At 41.1% G+C, this 13229-nt stretch overlaps 1 protein-coding gene across 2 annotated transcripts; it reads left to right on the forward strand.

Annotated features, from left to right (window-relative positions):
- The first annotated feature begins 8975 nt into the window (after window positions 1-8975).
- Window positions 8976-13029, forward strand: LOC125297609 (aquaporin-4-like). Of its 2 annotated transcripts, none has more exons than XM_048248068.1 (5): window positions 8976-9089; window positions 9639-10056; window positions 10282-10527; window positions 10727-10807; window positions 11784-13029. In XM_048248068.1, the coding sequence occupies exons 1-5, from the start codon at window positions 9004-9006 to the stop codon at window positions 12057-12059; spliced, it is 1107 nt and encodes a 368-aa protein (XP_048104025.1). In that variant the 5' UTR covers window positions 8976-9003; the 3' UTR covers window positions 12060-13029. The 2 variants fall into 2 exon arrangements, with proteins under 2 accessions (XP_048104025.1, XP_048104031.1); XM_048248074.1 differs by having other exon boundaries at window positions 10282-10446.
- Window positions 13030-13229: the final 200 nt, after the last annotated feature.

Here is a 13229-nt window from a genome sequence, read left to right on the forward strand (position 1 = left end):
GTTAAGCCCACCAAACGACTCTATACACGATTTCAATGCCTGATTAAGTTTCGATTTCTGGAGCTCACAAGCCAACGGAGAGTTGCTAGACTAGCCCTGGCAGCAAATGTAAATTGCTGCCGCTAGTGGCGCGTCTAGATTTCTAGGCTAAAACCAAGTATAATTGCCTTTTAAATGGTGGCCATCTTGGAAAATGGCGGCCATATTGGATTTTTTGCATGGCTAATGTGCTTTTTGGATAAAGTGGGTCCCAAAGAATATTTGTGCCAAGTTTGATGCTTGTATCACAAAGTGAACGATGGTTTCACTAATCTGCCGCACTAACATGCCAGTTAGTTGTTGTGCCATTGGATGCACTAACCGCCGAGGAGATAAGCCGGGGTTATGTTTTTACCGGATCTGATTAGGAGAATTCAGAGAGAAGACAACTATGGATACAGGCTACATGAAATCGTTTCAGGAAATGGGACCTGGCAACCTTCACAGTATACACGTCTGTGCAGTGACCATTTCATCAAAGGTAATTTCAACATTTGTTTGAATACAATGGGTGTATGATCATGTAATTAATCGTGTCTTAAGTTACCCTGTAGTTTAGTCAATCAATCAACACCACCAGCTGGTTCCATTGAGTCAGCTGTTTGTGTTATGAGTCTAAGCTAGGCTAACAGCTGTCGTCTTTTGCTAACAACAACAAAAGTTGTGTGATAGGTTGTTTTGAGGTTTGTGATATCTATGGTTTTCAATGAGAACGAGATTACCCAACAGTAGAGCTAGATTATTTGCGGAGGAATTATTACTGCTCTATTACTGCTGCTATTAAAAAAAAAAAAAAAAAAAAAAACTTGTCTGCTTCACACAATTTAGCTAGTTAATCCTAGTCCTTTATGCAGGTAGCTTGCTAACAGACTTGATAGTTACTAGAAAGACCTGGAACTAACGTTACAGGACTCAGTGTTGAAAATACCCAAAACCTTGTGTGGCAATAACGTGTTTTATCTATTATATTATCTTATTTTATTATTTCAGGTGCCAAATCTGATGACCCGCTGTCCCCTGATTGGGTTCCGTCTGTCTTCTCTCACACCCCTGCCACCAAAAGGAGGAAAAGGGAGAAATGGAAGACATGGAAAGCTTGTCCCATCATTTTTATTTTGGCCACAGAGAGAAGAGCTTCGGCTGTCGATGCCCATGATATTTAGACAGACTTACCCTAGATGTGCCTGCATAATTGATTGTTTTGAAATTTTTATAGAAAAACCCAGACTTAGAAGCAAGAGCACAAACATATTCGACCTATAAACATCATCACACCATGAAATACCTAATAGGCATATCCCCACAAGGTCATATTCATATCTAAGAGATGGGGAGGCCGAACAAGTTTTAGTGTGTTGTGCCCTTACAAATGTGGCACCCTCAATCATTCCTTCTGGTTAAATACTACAATAATACAATGTAAATATGCAATGATTTATTTATACAAACATACACTGTAAATAATAATAATGAATATATGACATTTTATATATTACAATAATACATGTATTACATTTTCACTTTAAATACCTTTGTGTATTGTATTTATTTGTATTCATCTGTTTTATTTATCTATGTATGTGCATTTTATTTATTTATTTAATAAATCTGTAATTGTCTGTCTAACAGTGCAATTCAAAATTTAGCACTTTTCATTTGTTTTCTTTGTGCACGCTTGCGTTTTGCCAATTCCTGTTTGCAGACACTGCACCTCCAATTCAAAACACTAAGATCAGTAGTCTGCAAACAACTTCTGTGCATGTACAGTCTCTTACAGATTCCTGATGTACACATGTGAGCACATTTCACCTAACCCGGCCTTACAGGTGCAGTGGCCAAATCAAATCAGTCCCTCCTTTTCTACAGCAACCCAAGTTGTCAGAGGTGATTCATTCAAGCTGTATGAATGATGTACTTAACAGAAAAATGTTTTAGTTAGATAAAGTATATCATTCACAAGCACAGTAACGTTAGCCTACAACAGATATTTTTTAAAGCTACACATTTCTTTCCTTTTTTTAATTAGGTTACCATATATGTTTACATGTGGCATCACGTGGGTAGACAAATCTGCAAGCTGTGCGTCCAGCTGGGTTTCACTTCTAAGTGACGGTCATGAAATCTCCTGTCATAGAGATAGTTGACATAATGGATAATTTCAGATTTATGATTCGCTGAAGTTATGTTTCATGTCAATCATGTCTTAACTAAACGTGCTTACACGTTCGCCAGTAGGTGGCGAGAACGCGTTATAATCTGTACGTGATTTGATATGATATGAGAAGAAGAGTACATGGTGAATGAATGACACGTTACTGTTGTACTGCGTCTATTTATTACTTACAGTTACTTTGCATGCATACTGTCGTACACTTATTACTACTACATTACAACCTAACAGATTGCTAACAGGATTATACGCATTTCGCTGCCCCAACTGCTCTTGTCTGTTGTCTGATGCTATGTAGAGTGGATAAGCAGGTAGGCTACAATTAGCTAGCTAACTAGTAACACTCACCTTTTATGAAGATATTCCTGTTTTTCACCTCCCATACGACAGCGTTGTTAACCCATCCACTCTTGATAAAAAGATAGCTATCTGTACTTTTGTAGGCTTTCATTTTTTGTGCGGTGTAAGGTGACGGATTCTCTATAACATATGTAAATATCTCCAAACTCCAAGTCTGGTAGAGACTTTGCCAGCTTCAAAGCAATGAAAACATCAGCGGGTGCTGTGTAACGTTATGGATCACACGTTCCGAGTATGTTAATCTTTTCTTGATATCTATTTGAACATTTGGTGACATATGGTCTAAATAGTTAATTGATTGTAGTATTGGAAATCTGTAATTCCCCTGGCTGGCCACTGTTCGTCGCCATTTTGTTAGCGTTTCTTGCCCGCCAGGGATCCATGGTAATCACGTGACTGCAAAGTATGAATAGGTGCACGTAAGCCAGATGGTAGCACCATTTACACCACATTGAGAGGATGAGTGTTGGCTAAGCAAATGGCCATGGCTTTGCAAACTTCGCCCCCACTATCTTAATGGCAACATTCACAATCTTTGTTAGTGTGTTTTTCTCTTTGATTGCTAGGTTTCCATACCAGCAGATGATGGAGTATGACAATAGACACTCAAAATGTCTTGTTTTTTGAAGTTCAACTCATCCAAGTCCAGACCGTCCAGACATGGAGAACAATGGCTCATACAGAGTGACTTGGCAATACCAATATCATGGTAGTGGTCTTTGGCTCAGAAAAATGCAAAAGATACTGTTGTGGTTTCCTTCTTGGGTGTTCAGATCAACGTGTGTGTGAAAACACTGAAGGAGGCTGAGGTGAGGAACTCTTCATTAAGCAGAATAGAGTTTCTGAGAAATCCTGAGGTTGTGGTTGCACGGTATCTATGTATATATCTAGTCTAGACATTTTTCGAAGTGAAATTGCCAGGGTCTTCACCCACATGTCTGCCTCTATAAAAGGGACATGGTGGAATGAATGGAGGATGCATGCATCCCACATATAATTCTCCGAAATGCAGGGGACAAAAATGATCACTGGAGGAAATATGCTGTCAAAAAAGCTCTGCTCTAAGCTCTTGTCTGTATGAAACAAGGTCAGTCTGAGCCACTGTGAAATCTCACAGTGAATAGCTCTGTCTCTCTGTCAAAAGAGGACCAAATGAGCATTCAAGCCAACATTGCTGGTCAAGGTAACATCTCTGAGGCCTAGTCCACACGTACCAAACCGATCTTTTTTTCCTCCGTCTTCCCTGGAACCGTATCAAGAATATTTGTGTCCAAACGGATCCATCTCAACACGACTCAACACGTTACTTCATACCCCAGGCCTATAGGTGGCACTGTTTCTTTACAGAAATGGACCAAAGTTTGTGCTTTACAAAACAGACAGAATAGGCTACGACGAAATGGCTAGTGCAAGGAAACCAGAATTGTTTGTGTGGACTAATGGTGAAATGTAAACTGTAGTCAACTGTAAAACTAATAAACTTTATTTTACGGTTTGTGAAGGGTGCAGTCCCGTCCTTTATTTGGCTAACGCAGGTAGGCCTACTAATCACCTTTACTTTCTTTGGTTGTAGGATAGTCCGTGATTCACATTAGTTTTGGCTATCACCGCAATTAGGCTACTAAACGCAAGGCTTACCCAAGTTCTAGGCTATTCTGTCGCCACATTTATAATATTGCTATAAAACCTTCGTTAGTAACAGTCAATACGCTTGCCTGCATCAAATCGCCGCATTTGCATTCAGTGTGCTACCATCGGGTTTAACGTGAGTTCTAAGCGTCTTTGTATGCTTATATCTGATTTCACTCGACTGTGAATGCATGTATATATGTTGTAAGACATGTAAAATAAATGAATGACACTTTCGCGCTAATACAAATTAATGTAGCCTAAACTTACACAAGCACTTTCCTAATAACTTAAGTTCTCTGCTTCACTGACAGTAGCTAGAATGCATAAAAAAACCGGGAAAAACAGTGTTCAGTCCACCAAGTCATAAACTATCGCGCTGGCGCAGCACCAGTTTGTGATGTTTATCTTCACGGTGTAATCGTAGGTAATGTCATGTATGAAAAAAAACTAGTATTGTTAGGCAATACTATAAGTGCAAGTCCAGGGCAGCTGAGGTGTGGCGATGACATCATCGATACGCCAAGCAGGATGTGCGGTTTCGCTGTCTAAACGAATTCAAATAGGCTACGGTTTCAGATTTTTCCACTCTGGGACCAGGTTTCAGAAAAGTGCGGTTTCGGCAGTGCGTTTACAGGATTCGTTTGGGCCGCCAAGACGAAGCAAAACCTCTGCGTTTAACCTAAAAAGCGTCTCCGTGTGGACAGGCCCTGAGACTAGAGTCACACATTTTACCCTCAAGAAATGGTTAGGGTAAAAGATAATGAAATACAATGCCAATGTCATCATGTCAGTGTCATTTTATACCATTCTTTCATTCATGACTGTGAGGAAGATGCTGTGTGTTGAAACATTGGTTGTTTGCACCATTAAAGTCTGAAAAAGCTATTTGTGTGCTTTGGTCCTTCCCTGGGTTCAGTCATCTGAAGTGGCCCAGGGCCTGCTGCTAACATATGGGTCCGTCTGTTATGCAAGTTGTTTTTGTAACTGTTGTGTTTTTGGTGTTGGTGTAACCAGATATTACCAATCTACTGAGATGTGTGCATTTCCCTTAGAATGGCAATTTCTATGGGCCCGTAATATTTGTTTTTAGAATGTGTCAGCATCTTGGATGATATGATAACAAGTGGTCAGCTAAGACACGTCGCTGTTCACACTTATATCCATGGTATACAGCCAAAGACACTGCTGACCACTTGTGTTTAGATTCCACCACTGCCAACGTCACATTCATTAGAACTCCCGTTGTCCAGGGCGCACCAGAACGCATTATCGCTTACACTAAAATATATGTGGTCTGATGCATCTCACACCACAATTGGTTTGAGTAATCGGATCACAATGCATCTTGGCCATTGTTTACACTTGTGTTTAGAACAGACCACCTGTGATCGGATCACCTAAGACGCATTTTTTAAATGTAAATGAGGTCTATAAGTCTTCAGTTATCTCTGTGACCCCTAACCAAGACAAGAAAAAATGTGACAGAGAGAGAGAGAGAGACATAATTGAAACTTTACTTCTCTTATTGACACAGTGTGCTTTCAACCATTACTTTGCAGGATCATGGCATTGGTAATGCAATCCTAGTAGATAGTTAGATAGATTAACCTTTTTAATCCCCAAAGGAGAAACTGGTTTACTACCATGGACAATATACAGTAACAAGACAATGACAAGTAGTGCAATGTACGACATACAGTTAATCAGTATATATACACATATAGTTACTTGCTGCTAAAAAGGTGCGGTCTATGTGGAGACATGGAGAGGCTTGGTAGATATTGTAAGAACCATTTTGAGAGCTGTGAATGCAAATAAAGATGTTTATATTGATTTTTTAAAAAGGGTATGAATATTTTTTTCATAATTTTTTTTTTTTAAAAAGAGATGAAAACGCATTTTCAGTCAGAAGAAATGTGGTCAAAAGAAAATCAATGTTTGCCGGGGTATGAATAATTTTGTTCCTAACTGTACAATAATAACAATGACAAGCACAGTACAACACAACATAAAACCTACAAAAATAAATAAACAAATGTGTTGTAGACATGCATACATGTACTCCTTCACTGTTGGATACTCCCTGTAAACTATTTAATGTACTCACTGCAACTGTAATAGTATAGAAGTGAATAGAATAGTATAGAAGTGAATTTGTCAAGAATATGGATTCCAAGGACAAATTCAAGGCAAATACTCAGCAGGAAGTAGGATGTTATCTTAATAAATGGACTCAATGTTTGAAGTTTACTAATAGTTAACTCAAATATATATTCATCTGAGATTGCTCTACCGACACTTACTGTATTGACAGAGGTCAGTTGACTCTACAACTAATTAACTTCCATACAGACATTTTCAACAATAAATTACTGTCTCACATTGTACACAATATTTATATTTTTGACGTGTCTTCATTCGTTACACGGACATTTAGTAGGCTAATATATGTGTGCTACTCAGGGGCGGAGCTTGAGGGGGTGCGAGAGGTGCGGCCCGGCCCAGGGACCAAGAGGGGCCCGGTCTTAGGGCCCCTCCCCACCTCCGGTAAGGTGGGGCCGGGCCTCTCCCCGCGGCACAAGGCGGAGGAGCTAAGATCATGCAAACGGTTTCTTTTCAATCATTTTCATCAGAGTGGGACGTATTAGGCTTATAGGTTGCCCCAGTCAGGACGAGTTATGACTCATGGTTGCTGAAAAGTTTTGAAATTTACTTTGATGATTTAGTAGTAGATTTAGTAGTGTAAAATATTGAATAAAATGTTCTGCTGTATGACTGGCTTTATTTTAACTCTCATATTGAACTTTACGACGTGCAAATTTACAAAATTGGATCATACAGGCATCAATGAGAGAACACTTACACTTACATGATTTTGGTTTCGATTTTCTAATTGGAGTAAGTCTTTGTGACAACACGTCATGATACATTTGATAATGTTTGATCGTTGTTTTGGTATGAAGCATCTTTTCATTATAGCCCTAATGAATGCGCTCTAGAAAGTGAAAGTAGCCTAACCTAGGCCTATGCGCTCTGTGTCTGAGTCTGCACGTCCGCAATTGATTACGTTCCTCAAATGGAGAACACATCAATCCCATGGTATTTTTTGCCCTAAAATGCATGAAACATGCAAGTGCAAAATCCCGCCGGTACGTTACATCTCCGTTTTATATTTGCCTAGCCTACTAGCCTACAATAAATTAATTGAACGAACTCAACTGACAACAGGTATACTGATTCGGTCATTGAGACTACAGAATACAGTACAACAAACTTTCTGTCTTTCTGAAGTTTATTTTTGTATTCCGGGGTACAGTAGCCTAATTGCCTAATGTCTTGACAATATTTTTTCTTACCGGCTTGCTGTTTAAACTTAGCCTGGCTAGCGCCACCACTTCTCAATGAGACGTGGTCTGGGAACCAAACGTTCATTTTCTCGTATTTGAAAAAAATGCCCAGATCCGTTTATTGGGTGCCACGGGATGTCTATCAAATCGTCTGTGCATAGTTCATCATCGCCTTGCTTTCCCCCTGTTCTGTGATTGGTTCCCTATCTCAGGCGAAAATTTGCTCCATGGTCTCCAGGCTGCCTTAGCAGCGTGAATCAAATCGCGCGCAAGGCAGCATGGGAACACCCAGGCTAGTTTAAACTGACTGCGCCGCTCTGAACTTTCCTGCCAGGTTTATGACGTAAACCGCTACATCTCGGCTCTGGCATTGCCTAAACTCAGATTATCTGTCAACATTGGGCTTTGAAAGTAAGGGATATTTGCTCAGTAGGCCTAATAGTAGGCCTAGGCTACATTTTGTAACATTTATAGAGAAACCGAGGGGAAGTTAAATTCGAAATCGTTGGAAATTGAAAACACATACAAAAAAAAAAGATTCGGGGCTTTTAAAAAAAGATTCGGGGCTTGAGCCCCCGAAGCCACCCCCTCGCTCCGCCAATGCAACCACCCAGCAGTAACTTTAGCATTCAGTGAGATTTGCACCCCCCTAATTTTATTTTTGACTCTTCCCCTCACCGTTGCAACCTCTGAGCGCTCATTCTCCAAGTTAAAGACCATTAAAAACCACTTGAGGAGCACAGTGGGACAGGAGAGACTGAGTGGACTTGCCATGTTGTCCATAGAGAATGAGAGAGCAAAGAAAATGGACATAGGCCTACACAGAGCATCGTGGACGAGTTCGAGGAGCGCAAGGCTCGTATGCCCTTCAAATAGTGCTGCGTATTATTGTTGTTTTATTATTAGGGGTCATGTAGCCTAATGTTTTTGTTGTTCTCTTGGTTACACTTCATGTACGTTCGATGGACTTCAAAATTACATAGTTGCTCTCCGTGGCGTTGACGCTTGTAAGACCCGCTGTTGCGGGCATGTGTAGCCTATGTTGTAAAATTATGTTATGATGAGTTTAATAAAGGGCCTGGTCATGTGCCCCGCCCCCGGCCCGTCTCTGACTTGTTCCGCCACTGGTGCTACAGTCTAAAAAAATCTGTCACCAATTTGTGCAACATGGAGAAATTACATATGAAGTAGGATCTTATTCAAAATATGTGGCTTGGTCATCTAAGTTGTTTGTTGGTCATCCATCCACATTACATTAGTCATTGAAGTAGTTGCTGACATGCAAACGCGCTGCATACATTCCACGTTTTCACATGTTGGTGTTTTGAAGGGGCGTAGCACGTGTGGTTACGCAAAGCAGTCTCCGCCTCCCTTACCCCGGCTCCTTGCTTAATTCTCGAGGGTGATGCCCGGTTGCTAGCGCAATAAATTTCCAGGAGGGGAACTCGTCACATAATGTGTGGATCGCTGTCTTCGTCTAGCGCGCCCCAGGCTCTGTCCTCAGCTTCTGTACATCAACGGTATCTGTCACAGAGTTGTCCGTAAGTGAAAACTTCACTTGGGTTGTATTTCTGTGCTACTAACTATGTTATTGTGATGGCCTGGGATGTAAATTAGCAGGATAATTGGCGGATGGGTGTTCTATTTACTAATTACAATAAGAGCATATGTTGCTAGCTCAGGCACAGAAGAGTATTGTATTCTGAATTAAGATGTTCATGCATTTTGCATTTTCGCACGCAGTAATTGCTTTGCTACATCTTTTTGACTTTAGACTTAATATCTTTGTCAATATTTTTGAATCAAACATAAGCTGTTCTGTAAGAGACCTGCCATGACAACTAACTAGATGTGGATATCTGCATGTCACTGAGAGTTTTAATGGCTTTGATGTAGCCTTTATTTTAGCACCAGTTTCTGTCTAATCTGAATGTAATACAAAGTATCATTAAAATTACTTAAGGAATTCCATATTATTATTATTATTATTATTATTATTACACTTTGAAATTCAGATAAATCTAAAGGTTATTGCTTTAATCATGCTCCTTGCATTGATGCCTTACTTTGCATGTACCTTCTCCATGCAGTGCGTGCCCACCTTCCTGCACAGTTGACAGAATCATGGTGGCCTTCAAAGGGATCTGGACCAAAGACTTCTGGCGAGCAGTATCCGCAGAGTTCTTGGCCACGCTGATTTTTGTGCTCCTTAGCGTCGGCTCGACCATCAACTGGGCTGCGGAGAAAGAGAACCAGCCTCCGGCCGACCTGGTGCTGATCTCGCTCTGCTTCGGCCTCAGCATCGCCACCATGGTCCAGTGCTTCGGCCACATCAGCGGGGGGCACATCAACCCGGCCGTCACGGCGGCCATGGTGGCCACCAGGAAGCTGAGCCTGGCCAAGGCCGTGTTCTACGTGGCGGCACAGTGCTTGGGAGCTACAGCAGGGGCAGGAATCCTCTACCTGGTCACTCCCAGCACTGTTAGAGGCAGCCTGGGAGTAACCTCGGTGAGCAATGGGAGTTCTTCACACTTGGTTCTTGGTTCTGGACCTAATGCACTGTTTCTAAATAGAGTAATGGGGAATAAATAAAGCATACTCTTGCTCTGTTACCACAATTACAGCCATATAAACTGAAATGCTATTTGCATCCATTGTTGGCATGAAGGAGAGCAGTTATACTTCAGCCTGTGATGATGACAGGATTTTTTTAATTATTATTATTTTGTGCAGGTAAATCCCAACCTATCAGCGGGGCATGCTCTTGTTGTGGAACTCTTCATCACGTTTGAGCTGGTCTTCACTGTCTTTGCTACATGCGACTTAAAACGGAACGACTTGAAAGGTTCAGCTGGCCTAGCCATAGGACTTGCCGTATGCATTGGCCATCTTTTTGCAGTAAGTCATTCATTTAAAGTCCTTGTAGACAGTATGCCTGTTCAGTCCACAGTAAGGAGCTTGGTTCAAGATAAGAATGATGTGTGTACACAGTGTATATAACTGTATGCCAGTCAAGAAACTGTGAAAAAAGTATTAATGTACAATTAATTTTGTCACTGCATTTCGTCCAGTACACTTAGAGATGCATCATTGCATTGTCTCACCTAAATGAGTACTAACTTCAGTGGGCTAGATTTTTCCCTGGAGAATGTCATTAATATTTCTCTCTCATTTGCAGATTCCCTACACTGGTGCCAGCATGAACCCTGCACGCTCCTTTGGGCCTGTATTAGTAACTTGGAACTGGGAAAATCACTGGGTAAGAAAGAAACTTAGTAGTAGTACAGGTATTTGGAGGAGTTATCCACCCTGAGTGATCCATCTCTGCCGATGCTTTGGCTACATAGCTGAGGGATTGAAATAACTCCAACCCAGCATGTTTTGTTGTTGTCAGTGTTTTGAAAGAACTAGTATGGTGCATAATTATTTCATCAATCCAACATAGTATCAGTGAACCCTGTAACTCTATAAGGTCACTGCCATGCAATCAAGGACATCTCTACTGCTCAACAAGGGCAAGGGCAGATTAAGGACTGGTGTAGTAAACATTGGTGAATCATAACAGACTGATTCTGCAACTGCTCATGATTACATGAACCCAAGGAGCTAAAACAGTTGGTATCATCAAACCATCAGTGCCATCTTAAAAATAGCCGCTTGCACCGGTTAGGCGTAGGAGCTGCCATGACTGACCAAACCCTGTGTGCCTTGATCCGGGCACTGTTCCAGAGAGGATTGACATGGAGAAGAAGAGTGTGCCCAATACAGTGTGTGACTGACTAGGCCAGTGGCATAATTAGAGACGGGGTTGGAGGGGCTAAAATAGGTGTCATATTCTTCCATCAGTATCCCATCCAGGACAGATGTCTGAGCCGCCCACATTAACAGGTTTCTCTCACAGAGTACATCTTGGGACGGGGAGCATGGCTAAGATCTTGTTTTAATATGTCACTATTCAACTACTCAAGTTGTAACCAATAATGGTGAATGTTTAAAAGTTAATCAAGTCAGTTATCACACACATGTTTATTATAGCACCTTATTTTGACCTTAATATGTGAATGTGAGAGTTACCTTTTCGGCTATTGGAATCCCGAGGGAAGTGTTCAGTCCGTGACGTGGCTACTAGCAGTTATCAAGAAAATCACATGTTGTTTTTGAGTTGCCATGGGTTGTATTTGTGAGCGTACTTACTGCAGAAATGACAACCCTGCGCCATTATTCCTTGTGTTCAGGTGTACTGGGTGGGTCCACTCCTTGGTGGGATTCTGGCTGCGGCTCTATACGAGTATCTGTTCTGCCCAGACCCTGCGATGAAGAAACGTCTCAGTGAAATGTTTATCAAAGACCCCTCTGGGAAATACAAGGAAGTGGAGTGTCCTCGTGGCCAGTATAACGGTGAGCCTGACGACCTGGTCATCAAACCCGGCTCGTTCCTCAGCACCGTGGACAAGAAGGAGAAGGAGGCGACGTTGCGAGAGTCCCCCGGGGAGGTGCTGTCCTCCGTATGACTACCACGTGCACTGGAGATGGAGACCAACCTGTAGGGCAGCAGGGCTGCCAGTTACCTGTGGCCAGGCCCTAGTTACCATCTACACATGAAAAAACAAACAAACAAACAAACAAACTTTTGTGATCTCAGGGAGCTTGTTTCTCTCTGGGTTCTCACCCTGTGTTTTAATGCAGAAGACACCTTTTGTTACCCCTGCAGAATTTAAGAATTCTGCCCGCTCTATTGATTTATTACTTGGCATATTTGTGCTGCAAATTGGACACTTTCGTTTTCTAAATTAACTCTTTCTGCATGATACAACAATGAACCATAAATTGACAGTGACAAACCATGAAAGGATTCTCATGCCAAAAAAGGAAATTTTACAACAAAACATGTAAAACCATCACATTCCATTAAGCCGCATATGTCATCAAACTTGGTGGAAAGTTTCGACCTATTGCCTTGTTAATCTTGGATTAGTGTCTGGTTTCATACATCACATGTCATGACATCATGTTCATTAAGCAAATTACAAACCCCATGGTATGATGGACAGTGATAAGGTATGCGGCCGGTCAGAAGTAGGTTGGAAGTTTCTTGACCATCTGAGCCAGTGTGTTTACACATTGACTTGCTCCATTTGCAGTGCACAAATTTGGGACTGTCTTGTTATCCAACTGTATCATTATCTTCCTCAGCAACTCCCATAGCAACTCCCATTGCCTTACATTGTAGAATACATGGTGGTGGTGGTGGTGGTGGTTATTATAGGTCTTAAGATGAATATGTATAGAAAAGATAGATAGTGTGAATGAAGTTAAACCCTCTATACTGTATTTTTCAGTGTGTGATGCAAAGTATGTTGCTATAAATGTATGTGTATTTTTTTATTATTATTTATGTGATGACATAAGCTGTGACAAACTCAACCTCATTGATCTTTGAACTTAACAAATTGCTTATTTTTTCAATGCATGGATTGCAGCACTCAGTCAATAAATATACTCTAGTGATATGGTTGTTTCAAACAGCGTACACACAATCACATTCACACTCTCTGTTTCTATCCGTTGTGAGATGATAAAGCAAGCATTCATGAATAAGCACAAATTAAACTAAATCTATATTCAAGCATACCATAGACAGGGACATGACAGACAATGCACAAATACATCACACTATGTCT

This window comes from Alosa alosa, chromosome 1 (genome assembly GCF_017589495.1).
Source record: "Alosa alosa isolate M-15738 ecotype Scorff River chromosome 1, AALO_Geno_1.1, whole genome shotgun sequence".
NCBI lineage: Eukaryota > Metazoa > Chordata > Actinopteri > Clupeiformes > Clupeidae > Alosa > Alosa alosa.

What these genes read in the sequence shown, in the direction of transcription:
- LOC125297609 (XM_048248068.1), top strand. Translation starts at nt 9,004, where the DNA reads ATGTGTGGATCGCTGTCTTCGTCTAGCGCGCCCCAGGCTCTGTCCTCA. An exon ending in TATCTGTCACAGAGTTGTCC is followed by an intron (nt 9,090 to 9,638) that starts GTAAGTGAAAAC and finishes TTCTCCATGCAG; the next exon opens with TGCGTGCCCACCTTCCTGCA. An exon ending in GGAACTGGGAAAATCACTGG is followed by an intron (nt 10,808 to 11,783) that starts GTAAGAAAGAAA and finishes CCTTGTGTTCAG; the next exon opens with GTGTACTGGGTGGGTCCACT.